General features: G+C 46.9%; 1 protein-coding gene across 2 annotated transcripts in view; it reads right to left on the bottom strand.

The window, feature by feature from the left end:
• The window catches only part of LDLRAD3 (low density lipoprotein receptor class A domain containing 3), a 209,132-nt gene extending 193,704 nt beyond the window's left edge, over positions 1 to 15,428 (bottom strand). For both annotated transcript variants that reach the window (XM_037040516.1, XM_037040517.1), the window contains exon 1: positions 15,331 to 15,428. In XM_037040516.1, coding sequence (XP_036896411.1) covers positions 15,331 to 15,376 — 46 coding nt within the window. In that variant the 5' untranslated portion in view covers positions 15,377 to 15,428. The remainder of the gene's footprint in view (positions 1 to 15,330) is intronic.
• Positions 15,429 to 15,767: the final 339 nt, after the last annotated feature.

Below are 15,767 nucleotides of genomic sequence, written 5' to 3'. Positions count from 1 at the left end.
ACCAGATATGGCCCTGGGTTTTGCTACTCAAAACCCTCAATGGCCCTGCTCCATTCGACCCATCTCCCAGCTCAGACTTGTCGGGGTGAGGACATCCTATACACATATATTTTTCTAATATTTCCTGGACACTGAGTACTGGGCCCCATTACAAATCCCTATTTTGGGCCCTCGCTTTGCTACACCCTTTTACACTGATATGCCAAGCTTTTAGGTTTGATCCCCTGTCAGGGCACATACAAGAATCAACCAATGAGTGCATAAGTAAGTAAAACAACAAATTGATCATTTGCTTTTTCTATGTTTCTTTCCTTCTCTCTCTCTCTCTCTCTCTCCCTATTCTTCTCTCTATAATCAATCAAATTTTTAAAATTTTTAATGAAAATGTAAGTTGCAAAAGTATACACAGTATGATAGCATTCCATACACATTAAAGTATAAACTATGATACATTGGATACAGATGCAAACAAATGAGGTAAAAAATTCTCACATGGACAGAAAGGTTATACACCAGCTCTGGAGGGGCAGGGACCTCTGGGCAGAAGAGAAAAAGTAACAAAACAAAAAGAAGGAAAGTTTTTCAGAGCATCTGTAACATAGTTTTCTCAAAAAAAATCTAAACTAAAACGGTGAATGTTAAAAATATGATAGATTCATATGATAGTTACACTGGTATTTGTTATACTACTCTTGATTCTTTACGATGTTTAATAAATTCCAGAATTTCAGGTAATTAAAAAGTATGTATGTAAAACACCCAAGTTACTCTTTTAGTCATCTAATAACCACTTAAGATAGGGAATGAGCATAAATAAATTAGAATACCACGCCTTAAGTCCAACACAAACAAATTCAAGGCAGAGGCAGCCACTAAGAAGGGAGATGACAGAATTTTATTTAGCCATAAAAAGGAAGGAAACCCTGACATTTGCGACAACATGGATGGACCTTGATGGCATTATGTTAGTGAAATAAGTCCAACAGAGCAGGACAAACACCATATGAACTCACTTGCATGTGGAATCTAAACAACCCAAACTCTTGGAGACAGAGAACAGACTAGTGGTTGCCAATGAGGACAGGGTGGAGAAATGGGTGATGGTGTCGGAAGGTAAACATTTCCAGTTATAAAATAAGTAAGTCTTAGGATGCACACCCTGCACAATGTGTGTGCACACAGCATGTGAACTATAGTTAACAATACTGTATTGTACACTGGAAGATGCTAAGAGAATAGATCTGAAAAGTTCTCATCATAAGAAAAAAACCTTATAACTACGTGAGATGACTGATGGATGTTAACTAGACTTACCGGGATGATCATTTTGAAATCTACACATTCATCAAGTAAAAAATAAAGAAGAGGCGAGACTGATTTTGTGGTTGGCAGTTACCTATGGGAAGCCAGCTTTCTGGACACACTTGCAGGGTGGTGAAGGGAGAATACGAAGCTTTTTTTGGAGAAACTGTACAAACACAGGCACAGCCTAAGTCAATAGCAAGACTAGACAGTAAACAAGGGCACACACTCTATCCATAAAGGCCGCATTGAGTTGTGGGGAAAGGAGTGAGCTGGGAGACACCTTCCCTTCTCAGTCGAGCTGGCCAGAATCAGGTGCTACAAATCCAACCAGAAAGAGCACTTGGGCAGTAATACCATCTTCCAAGAAGTCGGGCCATGGGCTGTGTCCGTTGACTCCACCGTCAAGGCAGGGAGAATGTTCCCATGGGGCCTGGGCGCCCTGAGGCCTCACGCTGCAGGGGGGGTGGAGGTGGAGGGCCCCACCACAGCAGAGCCCTCTCGCGGGGTCCACTACAGCCTGCAGCCTGGAGGAAAGCAGAGCACGCATGCCCAAGGGGATCAGAGTTCCACTTGTCACTGTTTCCCCTCCAGAGGTAACACTACCCCCACCAATCTGAATGGGGGCTTCATCTCGCCCAACCCTTACAGACAACTGCTGTGAAATGTGGGTGGGAGTTCATTTATGGGGAGGGGTGGACTGAGTGTCTGGCAGAGGAGAAGGCAATGGGCTTTGGAACAAAAAGCAACAGCCACACCAGGGTGGCCCGGCACCCAAGGGACCTGAGAGAACCCAGGGCAGGAGCAGAGTCAACAGCTAACCTGCACCAAATCACTGGCCCTTTGAGTGAGGGGCCACCAGGGCTGAAGGGGACTGAATTCAGAAAAACGAAGAAATGCCATGCTGTGCCCCAGGGGGCAAGGGGCCACTTCTCTCTCCCCCCACGAGCCCCGCCCCCCACTCTCACACAAGCCTGAATCGTCTGTTTCCTAAGGATTTTCCTTCTATGTTAGAGCTCCTCTTCCGGAGCGGCACTAGAGGCACGACCCAAAAGGACCTTCCAAGGTGACGAAAATGTCACACACCTGAGCTGGGCAACACGGCGGCCACTGCTCACAGGGGCTACTGAGCACCCAAAACGGGCCTGGTGTAAGTGAAGAATTGAATTTTTGATTTTACTTATTCTCAACTAATTTAAGTAGCCGCATGCAGGTAATGGATATCTTACTGGAGAGCATAGCTCTATGGCATCTTTCTTACTGTCTGCACAGTGTGTTAGCAGATGGGTGTGACAAGTCACCCTCTCCAGTGACTACTTTGTCAGCTGTCCTACCCATCCCCCTGACTGAATGTCTGCACACATCCCAAACTAGTTAAATAGAATAAAGCCCTAGAAGAGGAATTCTTGAGTCAATGGGTAATTGACTATGTTTCTCAGCTTCTTCTGCATATTAAGACCACCCACATACAGTAACATAGATGCGAACAAGATTTTGCCTGTTACTAGCAGTTTTCACACACATGGTTCCCACTGGACCTCACGGCGACCAGGTAAAATCAGATAGGAGATGTGACACCACCCCTAGGTACGGGGAGAAGGACAAGCTGCGAGAGAGCGCACCGCTGACTCAGCTGTGAGGGACAGTCTTTACAGCTGACACTGAAGGGTACACCTGGCCGTCCTGTGATGCTGAACCACTTGTGCTCCCAGATTCCTTTAACAAAGAAAACTGCTCCTGCTGCATTCACAAGCAAAGAGGGCAGGATGTAAAATTCTATTCTGAGTATGATCAAAACCGTATAAAAATCAAAGAAAATAAACCAATGTGCTAACAGTCTTTGGGTTATAAGACTATAACTTACGTTTTTCTAATTATCTGCCCAAATTTTATAACAAACCTAAATAATTATTAAAATAAATAACTCACATTTTGTGAGCAATTAAAGGCTGAGCGGTTCACACGCACTGTATCTCATTTCAAATATTCACACACGCTAAGGGCCTTCATTACCCCTGTTTACAGATGAACACACAGTGCTCTGAAAAAGCTTTAAGAAACCAGGCCAAGATCAAGGCCGCGAGCAGCATTTGAACCCAGGCTGACTCACTGGAAAGGCTCTCACACTGTAACATGCACACTGATTACCTGAAGATCTTGTTATGGCGCCGATTCTGAGTCACGTGGCGCTGATGCTGTTGGCCTGGAGACCACACTTTGGAGTACGGACTACACAATCTCTATACTATAATCTTCAAAGAGAAAACATGTCTCTTTTTTTTCTTTTTTAAACAGAGGGGAAGGGAGGAAGAAAGAGTGGGAGAGAAACATCAATGTGTGGTTGCCTCTCCTGTGCCCCCTACTGGAGACCTGGACCACAACCCAGGTATGTGCCCTGACTGGGAATCAAACTAGCAACCTTTTGGTTTGCAGGCTGATGCTCAATCCACTGAGCCACACCAGCCAGGGCAAAAACATGTCTCTTCTAAGACATAATTTAAATAATAGCAATTTTTGCACATATACATGTGCAAAAATATACTTTTCTTCTCCACAACCTCTGCAACCCTTCCTTCCTACCCATGCGGCAGGCCTAAACTGCTCCTGCCAATTCCCACCACCAACGATCCCCTGGCCACACGCTGGTGTCACACTCACTAAGCCCAACTCTGAGCTTAATCAACCCTCTCATCGCATTAGCAGGGAGCATGTTATCCCCCGAGCTTTCAAGAGCAAGCATTTCCACACACCCAGAGAGCAGGTTCAAGGAGGAGGGACCCCGGGGCTGTCCCAAGGAACCAGTCAGTGCCACCCGCCACCCCCAACCGCAGACACTTATCACCAAGCCACCAGCACAGTTCAGATCTGGTGTTTCTCTATTCTCATAGACTTCTCCTTTGAAACGTTAAAATTATGTATTCTCTAAACAGTTTAACCTCCCAAAATCTGGCAAGCCCCAGCTAATTTTATACTTAGAGAACCTTCAACACCCTTTAATTATGTTCCTAATTCTTTACGTCTTTTTATGTGGGATTATCGGATACTCGCTATTTAATGAACCTTTGCCGTTTGCAGTAATCCTGTTTATCTATCTTAATGCTTAAGGCCATGAAATTACCGATCTGATACCTTGAAAGCAGCTCTTCCAGAATGGATTTCATTACCCTAACTCTTCCCTTCATTTATATCTCCTGGTTTTCACTGCTCTTCCCGGAGTGAGTAGATGGGTGATTTTTTTCCCAGTAAGAGTGACAGTTCCACATACAGGCAGTCTGTACACGATGCGGGTGGATCGCCTTCCACGTCCCTCTGCGACTGTCTTTATTAGTGCATTTTCTTCCTTGGATCATTTGTGTGACTCCGGCAGAAAATTTGTATTTCCTTTTACATTAGACCAAAAGAGAGTCTTAAACTTCCTCTCTCTAATGTTTCTGACACTCACACTTTATGAAACAGAACTGTTTTCACTTTTTCCTCTTGGTAACTTCCCCTACTCATTAAGTAAACTACATAAACTCCCTTCAAATGGAATTAAGATGCATAGCAGCTTCCACTAACCTGTCAGAAGCCTTTTATATATGCCATGCATGACAGTCTGAACGTATCCTCTGACTTTAAATTGCTATAATCCATTTCTGTCTCAAAGGCCTCTTTCTCTTTGCCTTTTAAAGCCAAAGGTATCTCTGGTCTTGGGAGAGGAATGAGACTGTTCTAAAACCTGAAGGAAATACAAAGTGTCACCAAAGGGCAAAGGTGGCTTGGCCAGGTAAACTTCAGTTCTTGCCCCAGGTCCTTCTCTCCTTGGGTCACTGGCACACATGTCCAGAGATCAGCTCCATTCCTTCTGGTGACTGACAGGAAACCTTACTGGGTGACTGACACTATGCCAAGCACCGACTCAGGTACTGGAAAAGAAGAGCAAATAAGATGGATATCAGAGGCGAAGACAGATCCCATCCCGCCTCATGGAACTTTCATTACAAGAAAGGAAGAGTTCTTGCTTCTGTTGAAGACCGTTGCCAAGAAACGTATTACGGGTACTTTCAAAAGTACCCACGTTGCCCCCTCAATGCTGGACAGGGTTCTTGCCCCTGAAGATATATTCCAGTTTCTGAGCATCTCCATTTCCTTTGGCATGTTTATGATTCAAAAACTGAACATCCTTATTCCCATATTTTGCCATCTATTATGTGCTCCTGTACAAAATGCATGCCCACACTTTTGTCCCAAACTTTCAGGGAAAAAAAATCTTTCGTTTTAATTCTTTAATTCAATGTATTTATTTATTTATATTTAGATACTAGTTTTCTGTATTATAAAGTAACTTTAGCATTTATTTTTGAACAGATAATGGTACAAGAAATTTTCTGTAACAAATGATTACAAAACACAAGAACAGATACAAGGTACTGCAGGTACTACCCATGTATAATGGGCATCCTCATTGTTCCCTCAAAAACTGGGGCCTAAAAGTGCGCATTATACATGGCAAAATATGGTAGATTTTTGACATCTGTTAGTTTTTCCTGGGTTTTCACTACCATCTACTTGGGCAACACAAACCTCGGGCACACTCAGCCACACCCTTCCGCCTCACTGCTGACCTTCGTAGGTCCTGCCGATGTTTACCGTTTCTCTGCAACACTACAAGGCAAGTTCTGCCTTTTGTTAACACAGAACACTCCTGACGTAAGTCATTCTTCCCACCTCCAGTCTTCGACTGCAGTTCACATCAGCTTCAGTCCCGCCTCTCCAGGCCGCTGACAGCGGGGCTCAGTGGCTGCCATCACACTTTTTGACCGAACTTTGTCCATCAAGTCTGTTCTTGAAACCCCTTACTCAGTTCTGTTCTGGTTTCTCTTAGCAGTACCCACTTTTCACGGCTTCCAATTTTTCCTGATGAAATTTTTTTGTGATGCAATGCCTTACGTTGCTAATCCCTTTTCTATTGTCCCCAAACTCCCCCATTTTATTTTTATAATTTAAAAAAAAAAACAAGTTAAATTTAGAACTTTCCAAACCGAGAGGTTTTTTTCCAACTCGTGGAACTGTAAGTGTGACGAGGGCTCATTTTTCAGCCACGTCCAATTAGCTTAATGACTCCTCAAGAACACTGCGCTGGTTCCAGGCTAACGAAGGGGGAAAATGTTCCAGTAATGCCATCACAGACGACACACTTCTGATACCCACAAAGCCAACCTCACTGGGCCTTATAACAACAAAAAGGGATTTTTAACGCAGTAGAATTGAACACCCTTTACGCTCTCGTTCCTCTATGCCAACAGACACACAAACGCCCCAGGGGGAACACTTGGCACCTTGCGCCGGCAGGTCTTCTAAATCGAGTTATTCATGAGGCCCGCACACCCCTCCAGTGGCTGAGGGTCTGTTCCAGACTAAGCTAAATGGCTGCCCTCCCTCCTGTGGCCTTTCTCCCAGCCAGGGACAACCCTCGCCTTCACTCCGTGCTGTCTGCTGAAAATGACAGTTGGATACGGGCCCGGGCGCACTCCCCCAATGCACAGTCTTCCAGTGTCACAGTGACTCGTTCAAGGAGAGGCCCGCTTGCAGGGAGCACGGGAGTGAGAGTTTGGAAGCCCGAGGCTCATGCTGGGCGGCCAATGTTTGAACACTTTACAGACCTGCAGCGTTACTTTCTCACAAGGCACGACGTACCGCTCACAAGAGCCCCCTGGTCCGCATTAACAAGATGGAGCAAATTATTTCTAGCTTCTTTCTGGAGCAGTACAATAACATTTCACCTTCCACGGTAAAGTTCTCTCATATGTGAATCATACAAGCTTAGGCTAGGGATCAGAAAGTAAGAAAAACCTTACATTTTTCTTTTTATATGAGGCACTATAATCAGCATTATTATTTCTGTCTTAAAAATCTACTCCTAGACTGTTTAAACAGTGGGCCCTTCTATTTGGCAGCCAGCACTAGTTGAGGGACGTGAAACTGCTTTTGGTTGGTATTCCAACCAAATATTCCCACCAAAGCTGGGAGAAACATTCTCCATCATTAGTATATTTCAAGGCAAGTCTCATGGCACTGGGATAATTTGTTTATCACTGTTGTTTCTTTTAACAAATCAAGCCTCCGCAAAGGTCAATTTAAATGCCTAGAATGACAAGTTCTCCACCGCGGAATGACAGAACACGTTTCAATCTGCCAAAGACCCCGCTTGAATGAAATCAGTTTAGGATGCCAGCCCCGCTCCACTCCAACAGCTCTCTTAATAGACCATCCCATCCAAAAGGATAAGCGAGAAGTCAACAGTGACATCACCACCCACCGATGGAATTCTCTTACAGGGGTGTCCAACCTTTTGGCATCTCTGGGCCACACTGGAAGAAGAGTTGTCTGGGGCCACACATTAAATACATCGTGACAGGTAATCACACAAAAATCTCATAATGTTTTAGGTAAATTTACAATTTTGTGTTGGGCCGCATTCATTGCCCTCCTGGGATATATGTGGCCCACGGGCCATGGGCTGGACACCCTGCCCACCACAAGCTACACAGTGTACTTCTTCAGTAAACATGGACTTGAGTGTCTGTTCTAAGCCAAAGCCGTGGAGCCAGTGGTTAGGAGCACAGGTTGAAGCTGTGTAGATCTACCTGCCAATTCCCACACCACCTCTAATGGGCTCAGGGCTTGAAAGAAATCATTTAACCCTCTAGTTTCCTTACCTATAAAATGGCAGAGCATACTACCTACCTGAATAAACTGCTGTGAAAAAGAAATAAGATTTATCAGCAGTGGAAGCACTAAATAAATTGAAGTATACACGTATCCCAGAAGATGTTTTCAAAGCTGTTTTTAAAACAATGGGAAGCTACATAAGAATGAAAAGAAAGACAACCAAGAAGACATGTACCTTCAGTATCGTAACACCTCAGAATTCAAGCTATGCTCAACAGTCAAGAGCAACTTCTGATAGTGCAGGGTGGGCGGAAGCTGTGATTTCTTGGTTATGGGCAGTGACTGGGTGAACTTGGTCACAGCCATTCACGTGTTATCACTTCCATCCAGTTCTGTGCATGTGGGCACCACAGAGGTTGAATTTACCTATTTACAATGTACTTTAGAAGATTACGCTAAAATCTGTCACTAAAACGTTACTGTGTACACAAGACAGCAAGGAAAGAGAGCATAAACCTGATTAATAGTGAAGCAAATCTCTGTTACTGGGAGAATGACTGCAATTCCATATTTTCTGCAAAGCAAGAACCAAGCACTTTAAAGGACTTATGGAAGGCACTCACAAAGAGTTGAAGCTATATTGCACTCTGCTTCCGAAACAGAGGTAGTAAGGGGAGTGCCAGTCACGCACTGAGCAATACAAGTGAAGGCGAGTGAACACGCCAAAAGCTTTGGAATAATCAAAGTGTCTAAACCAAAGGAAGGCAAATGTGGCCAATTCACATAGCTCAAAACAGAGCTAACAAAATACTGTAAATCAATAAAAGCAACTACAAATATAAACAAGTATGAGCTCATTAAACTACATGCGTATATATGTATATGCACGTGTGAATGGGTGTGTAATCCATATTAGGGTTACACTGATATATTCTACACTGATATATTCTAGTTAAACTTCATTCAGAAAAGGGGAGAGAAATGTAAATGGAGGATGGAGGAAGATTTTAATCCTTCATTGTCATTATTTCTATTTTGTTTGAGATTTTTATAATGAGCATGTATTGAATTTTTTGCAATGTTTTTAGTTTAAGAAGATTACAACAGAATAGTACGTGTCCAGCCTTGGACCCTGCCAAAGAGAGTAAATTTTCAATGTGCTTCTAGATGATACAAAAGAAATAAGAAATGTGATCTCCACCCTCAAGCAGTTTACAACCTAGTAGGATTCAAGACTAAAAGAGGAGATAAATAAATGGATGGGGAAGTGGGTGGATGGATGGATGGATGGATGAACAGATAGGTGGTTGATAGATAGACTGACCTAAAATAAAGTAGAAGAAAGCCACAAACCACAGAAGCAATGTCTTGTTCAAATCTCAGGAGCTGACAAAGAGTAGCTACTGGAGTCTTAAAGCAGCAACATACATACCCCAACATTGTACCTGGAAAGCTAAAGAAACAAGCTAGGCCGTAAGTCATCACCTCTGAAACCTGTTCAAGAATGGCTCATCCAGCCCTGGCTGGTGTGGCTCAGTGGATTGAGTGCCAGGCCAGCCTGTGAATCAAAGGGTCGTCAGTTTGATTCCCAGTCAGGGCACACATCTGGGTTGCAGGCCAGATCCCCAGTCGGGGGTGCGCAAGAGGCAACCACGCATTGATGTTTCTTTCCCTCTCTTTCTCCCTCCCTTCCCTTCTCTATAATAAATAAAATATTTTTAAAAAAAAGATCCATCCATTAAATATGCCAAAGGACAGGGCATCCATGTTTTCCCAAGCCCATGATGTCCCCACCAAGGCCATAAATCCATCAGCATATCCCACATTTAGGAATGCCTTTTTTTTACCACTTGGGGAAAAGTGCCTCTGCCCTTCCCAGACAATGAAAAGAGGGTAAGCCACCCCATCTCCATCCCTGGATCACTTGATTCTTTAAGAGAAAAGAACGGGTTTCACACTGATTTCCATCCTGAGAGCACAGCACAGTGCCAGGGTTGGTACCACACTAATGTACAGCCAAACAAAGCTTTCAGAAGAATGTCTAGTTACCCAAAGACAAAAATGGTATGAATATTTGCATGCTTGGGAAGCCAGACTTCCTCCCTGGAGACACAGGTGCCTGATCAATGGGCATGTCTCCCCTGCAAGCCCAGCATCCCTCTTCTCAGCACCTCCTTTCTTCCTGCAAATTCCTGCACAAAAGAGGACAGCAGCAGACAAAGCACACTGCTAGTCGGAAGAGGACAGAGTAAAAACTCAAAGGTTGGACACTGAACAAAGGAAACAACAGCTCGAAGACTTGTCCTAAAAAATCCAAGTGTTATAAAGTGATACAGAGAATAGCTTTTATAAGACCAGAGACAAATTCTGAGACAAAAATTTCTCCAAAACCCACTTACTACTAGTACAGATGATTTTCTCCACCACCTGCAGAACTGACTCAAGTTGTAAAGCCCTTTGATGGGAAGGGAAACGGAATTCTGGGAGGGTAGGGGAACTGAAAAGAACAATAAGGGCTCTGTAGAGAGGAGGAAGAGGGACTTCCGGGGCTAGGATTTCAACACACGGGTCCCAAGGCAAACTTTGAGGCAGCTTCTCCCTTCCCTCCCAGGGCCCGTGAACCTCCCAAGTTCAACATTCAGGGGACCAGGTGGCTCTTGGTGTCAGGTGCCACCTGCCTTTTACCTGCTTTCTCAGCAGGTCTTTCCCAAGAAAACCTAAGAAATCTACAATCTTAAAACCCCAGAAGTTTGCGCAATGACACAAGGGGAAGTGGGAGGGAAAGGGTCAGTGCGGACACATTCGTCGCTAAGAATGGGTCTTCACATGGAACTTGGGGGGAACCTGATGACTAAAAGTCCCCTCGGGAGGAGGATGACCCCCTGACCCACTGCATCCAGAACACATTTTTAGGATGAGCAGTAACAATGTTCAAGAGGTATGACAAGCAGGCCTGCTCGACTAGGCCAGAGGTTCTCAACTGGGGTTCTCAACAGGGTGACTTTGCCCCCAGAGGGCATTTGGTAATGACAGGTATGGCTGTCACAACTGCTGGTGGGAGGGTTTGGGGGAGTGGTACTGGCATCTAGAACCAGAGACGCTGCTACATAGTCTACAATGGCTGGACACCTCACTCCTCCCCCAACAAAGAACTAGGCAGCCCAAAACGGCAACAGCACCGAAACTGAAACTAACCCCATCCACGCAAGCATTTCTAGAAACCCTAACGAACGACCCTGCCTGAAGTATTTGCCATCCCCTGGGCTGCGCAGCTACCCTGCCACAAAATTCTACTTACTCTGGTGAGCACTGCTACACATCAGGCAAATGACGTGACAAGCAAATGCAACATCTGCAAAGTACCCACAGGCTCTCCCAGCAAACATTTTTAAGGGCATTCCTCGTGATCCAAGAAAGTAAGTTCTTTTACGACAATTGCAATGAAAAGAAGGGAACTTGCACGCACCCGCACGCATGCATGCACGCACGCACGTACGTACGTACGTAGGCCCGCATGATGGAGCAGCCATCTTAAAAGTCCGTCCAGGGTGTCACTGGTGAAAAAGCTGCACAAGTTAGGATGATCCAAGCCTTTCCAAAATAGTCCAAAAGGAGAAAGAAAGAAAAAGGGAAGAGAACAAACAGGGAAAACTCCACAACCAGAAACAGATTTGTCCCTGATACTATCTCCCAGCTACAAGCAGTTCCATCACTCCAACTTGCTTGCATGGCATGTAGTTACCTTTTGTCAACTGTAAGATGCAATACCATGTAAGAAAAGGGGAAAATACAAAGACACAGCTTCGTGAACAACAGTGAACCCCCTTACAGCTCAGGTCAAGAAATCTCACGGTGGCGGCCTGGGGTATCTTCCTGCCGCCGTCCTCTCCTTGCACACAGCAAGATCAGTGCTATTTTGAAATGAGATTCCTTAAGGAGTGAGATTTACTTTAGGTATTTACCAAAAACAGGGACTGCTAAATTCAGAGCAGTGACCACAACGTGAACAGATTGGGAAGGGGGTATCTCTGGAAGTAACCTCATTGGCTGCTAATACACAGAAGCAGTGGGAGGGAACCTATGGAAGCACCGGGCCTGGGAAGAGTGGGAACACCCAGGTGAAGAACCAAGAGAAACAGGTTGGAATCCAAGCTCCGGTCCTTCCTCCCGCATTATGGGTAACGATGCTGTCTCCCAAACCATGAAATAACTTCCTGCCATACCACAGCATTGGAAAAATTCAGCAAGATATGTCTTTAAAGTGGCAAGCAAAGAAGCTCACGCAAAGATATCCCTTCCACAAATACCAGGTTCCCTGTCCTCCCCTCAACATGCAAACGCGCAAGGTGGTTAAAGAGCATGTCTATAATATGAGATTATTTGTTTATTAACTTTCCTAATTCCCAAATTCTCTCAACTGTTTTACGCAGGTGATGATACAAGCCCACTTTCAAGTTACTCTGGAGACTTCGGCCAGAAAGTGTCTGAACCAGTCTTGGAGGCGCAGACATTACCTCCGTGCCCTTTTCTACTCACACCCCTGTCCTTCCCCCACTGATCCCAAAGTAAATGGCCTAAGTGGGCTGTCAGGAAAAAACACCCCACACCCCAGGAGGCAGGCTTCTGCTCCGCTCTTTGAAGATGAAAAGCAACAAGGTGTGTTTATTTGTACTTCGGTGCACAGTCTCATCTACCTGGGCTGGGCTGCACCAAGCTACTCCACTAATAAAAATTAATAATGAAATCCACCTGCTGGCACAATTAAGCAGATCTTTCCAGGAAAGAAGGGCCAATAGCCATTCTCCTCGGAGTACATATGGGGGAACCTTGAGCCTTTTCACTGACAGGAAGAGAATGTCAAGGAATCTAATCAAAGGTCGGCCTGGGAGGAGGTAAGGAGACTGACCACCATTTACACATGTCTACCTTCAGAGCACTTAAACCCACCCAGTCCACTGTGTGAAGAGAAACTGGACATTGTATGGGCAGAGTCTTTCTCACAGGATACATTAAAAAATAATAACAGCCAAAAATCAATGCTTCACTTCCCTAACACAAGCAATAAAAACAAAGGAAGAAAAAAAACACATGAAGGTGTCTGAGATGGTTCCTGAATAACAAAGGCTGCCAAACTGCTCTTGGAATGCCCCTGGCCTTGAAGGCCCACAAAGATAAGGAACTCTGACTCAGGCTCAACTTTGACCCCAGGTTTCTTCAGAGACTATCAAAGAGACACATGGAGCTGGGGTACTGGCTTAAACAATCTCTCATTTCATCAACTTCCCAGAAGAGGATCAAGATGTAGGATATAGGACCCAATGGCGGGGTCTCTGGCCCTGCGATGGACCCCAAACTGAACCACACTGACTTTTCTACAGGCGGGCAGCCCAGGACACCAGGCTGGCATCAGGAAAAATGGCCAGCCCTGTTTCTGGTAATGCTTCATGTCAGGTCAAGGAGAAATCCGTGCTAGGAGGAGATGCTTAATGCAACACAAAATATGCACACACCCCAACCTGCCTAGAGGGTTATAAACCAGCAGCTGTAAAGGTGCCTCAAAGCCACACAGGCTCAATGACCATGGATAATGAAAAAACACCACCTGGGACAGTTAGGCAGTCCTGTGACCCCACCCCATGCTGACCATTCTATTTATTTTAGCCCTACTTTATATGTACACATGCATTAAGTAGCCAACACTGAACAAGAGAAGAACAAAATTAACTTTATAGCTATTTTTATAGAGATGGGGACTCAACCAAAGCAATCAGGACCAACTGGGAGATGCAAAAAATAGTTTCCACTGGGCCACAAGCAGCTCTCTGAACACACACACACACACACACACACACACACACTGGCTTCCAGGCTGTCCTACTTGGGTATTACCATGGGACACACCAGGGCTATGCAAATTGAGAACGTGAATCTAGGCAGATCTTTATGTCTGAGATGCCCAGGAAGTCTGCCTGTTCTGCTTCCATATAATCACTCATGTCAACAAATGGCTGCCAATGCCCCCTTGGAACTCCCTCCCTGGGATGGCCCAATAGTTCAAGAGAAACAGGGCACTCTGACCCAGACCCAGTTAAAAATCCACAGCAGCCACCAGCATTCCACCCTCACTGGAAGCCACAACAAATTAACAGATATCTAAAGGGAGTCTCTGAGGAGTGGGGAGGGGCTTTGAAAAGGCTGCCCAGTGGCCAGGACCTGGGCTTCCATGAAGAAGGGAGATTTCTCTCAGCACACCCCCTGGGGGGGAGGGGCAGGGGTCAGAATGAAATGAGCCTCAACTTCCCCTACAGACACCCCACCAAAGACACCTCCACGGCAAGTAGCTAGAAGCATTTTGGAAAAGCAGGCATAAATTACATATGTGGATGCCGCAAATGCCAGGCAAGCAAGCTGCTGCTGAAGAAAGTTCACTGGGCCCTGTCACCCACTTTCTGGGCATCAGCTGCCCAGAAATAAACATCAGGGGGCCAAAGGCGAGTGGAGGCGAGGAGGGGCAGCTGACAGCTGTGGCTGGCCGGCAGGGACAGAGGAGGAAGGGCTCCCGGACTGCAATTCGGAGCGTGCCCACATCAGCAGAAAAGTTCCTGGGAAGAGCATGCTGTCTGGGAGGAAAAAAGGCTTGCTGCTCCTCTGGACCTCAGGATGCACTCACGACGGTGATGCCAGATTCAAAGGTCCGCCAGACGAAGCCCGGGTCCTCTCCCAGGGCACCTCGCCAATCAGGGCGCCCATTGAAGGGCGAATGAGGATGATCAGATGACAAATAAATGATCTGATCCCAGGACCAGTAGGGAAGATTATTAATTCCCAGGCCCAGCCTTGCTCCATCTCTTTGCCCAAACCAAACACAGTTCAGGGAGGAGTGGAAGGAAGCGGCCATACGGCCCGCCCAGCGATCGAGGATGGGAAACTGAGGCCCAAAGGTGTACGAAAGAGACCAGCGAAGAACGTCTAGGGAGGCTAGCCAGCTCCGAGTACCCGGGCATTTGGGAAGATGGGATTAGGGAAGAGTTCTCTCCTTTCCTCTCCTCTTTTCCCGAACACACACAACACACAGACTCACTCGAGCTACGCCCAATCGGGGCAGTTGCCGGACTCCCCAGAGCCGGGCTGCACACAAAGCCCCGCCCGCGCACACACACCACACAGCAGAAGCCGGCGCGCACGCCCACACAATAGGACCGCGCGCACCCCGCCGCGGCCCCACACCGGGGTCCCGGCCAGCCCGGCGCCCGGGTCCGCCCTCTCTGCACACCAGCGCCGGGAGACGCAGCCCAGGCACGGGGAGGGGGCGCTATCGCAGCCCGGCCGCCACGCCCAGCGCCCCGCAGGAAGTTCGCCGGACGCCCCCCGACTCACCAGCCGCGCTGCCCAGCAGCAGGCACAGCGGCCCCAGCAGCCACATGGCACGGCCGCCGCTCCCGCAACCCGGCGCCGTCGCTGCCCCCTCGGCCTTGGCGCTGACCCCGCCCCTCGCCGCGCCGGCCCCGCCCCCCAGCTGTCCCTCCACCCTCCGCCCCGCCCGCTTCGGCCCCGCAGGCTCGGCCCTGCCCGGCTCGAACTTTTGCAAGCGACCTCGCTGCGCTCCGCGGTCCGCCTACTAGCGCGGTTGTCCCGACTCCGGGAGGCCGCTGAGGGGGCGGCGGAGGGTCGGCCTTTCGGCCTCTCGCCGCCCACTCACTCTGGCTGCGAGAATCTAACTGCCCGGGCTCTGTTCTCTGCCTTCTCTTTCTCCCCTTCCCTTTTCTCTCTGTTCTTTCATCCTCTGAGGATGCGGCGCTCACCCCTCCCCGAAC

The sequence above is a fragment of the Sturnira hondurensis genome, unplaced genomic scaffold, assembly GCF_014824575.4.
Source record: "Sturnira hondurensis isolate 20B ecotype Veracruz unplaced genomic scaffold, ASM1482457v3 Scaffold0002638, whole genome shotgun sequence".
Lineage (NCBI taxonomy): Eukaryota > Metazoa > Chordata > Mammalia > Chiroptera > Phyllostomidae > Sturnira > Sturnira hondurensis.
This window is presented reverse-complemented; position numbering and strand designations above follow the sequence as displayed.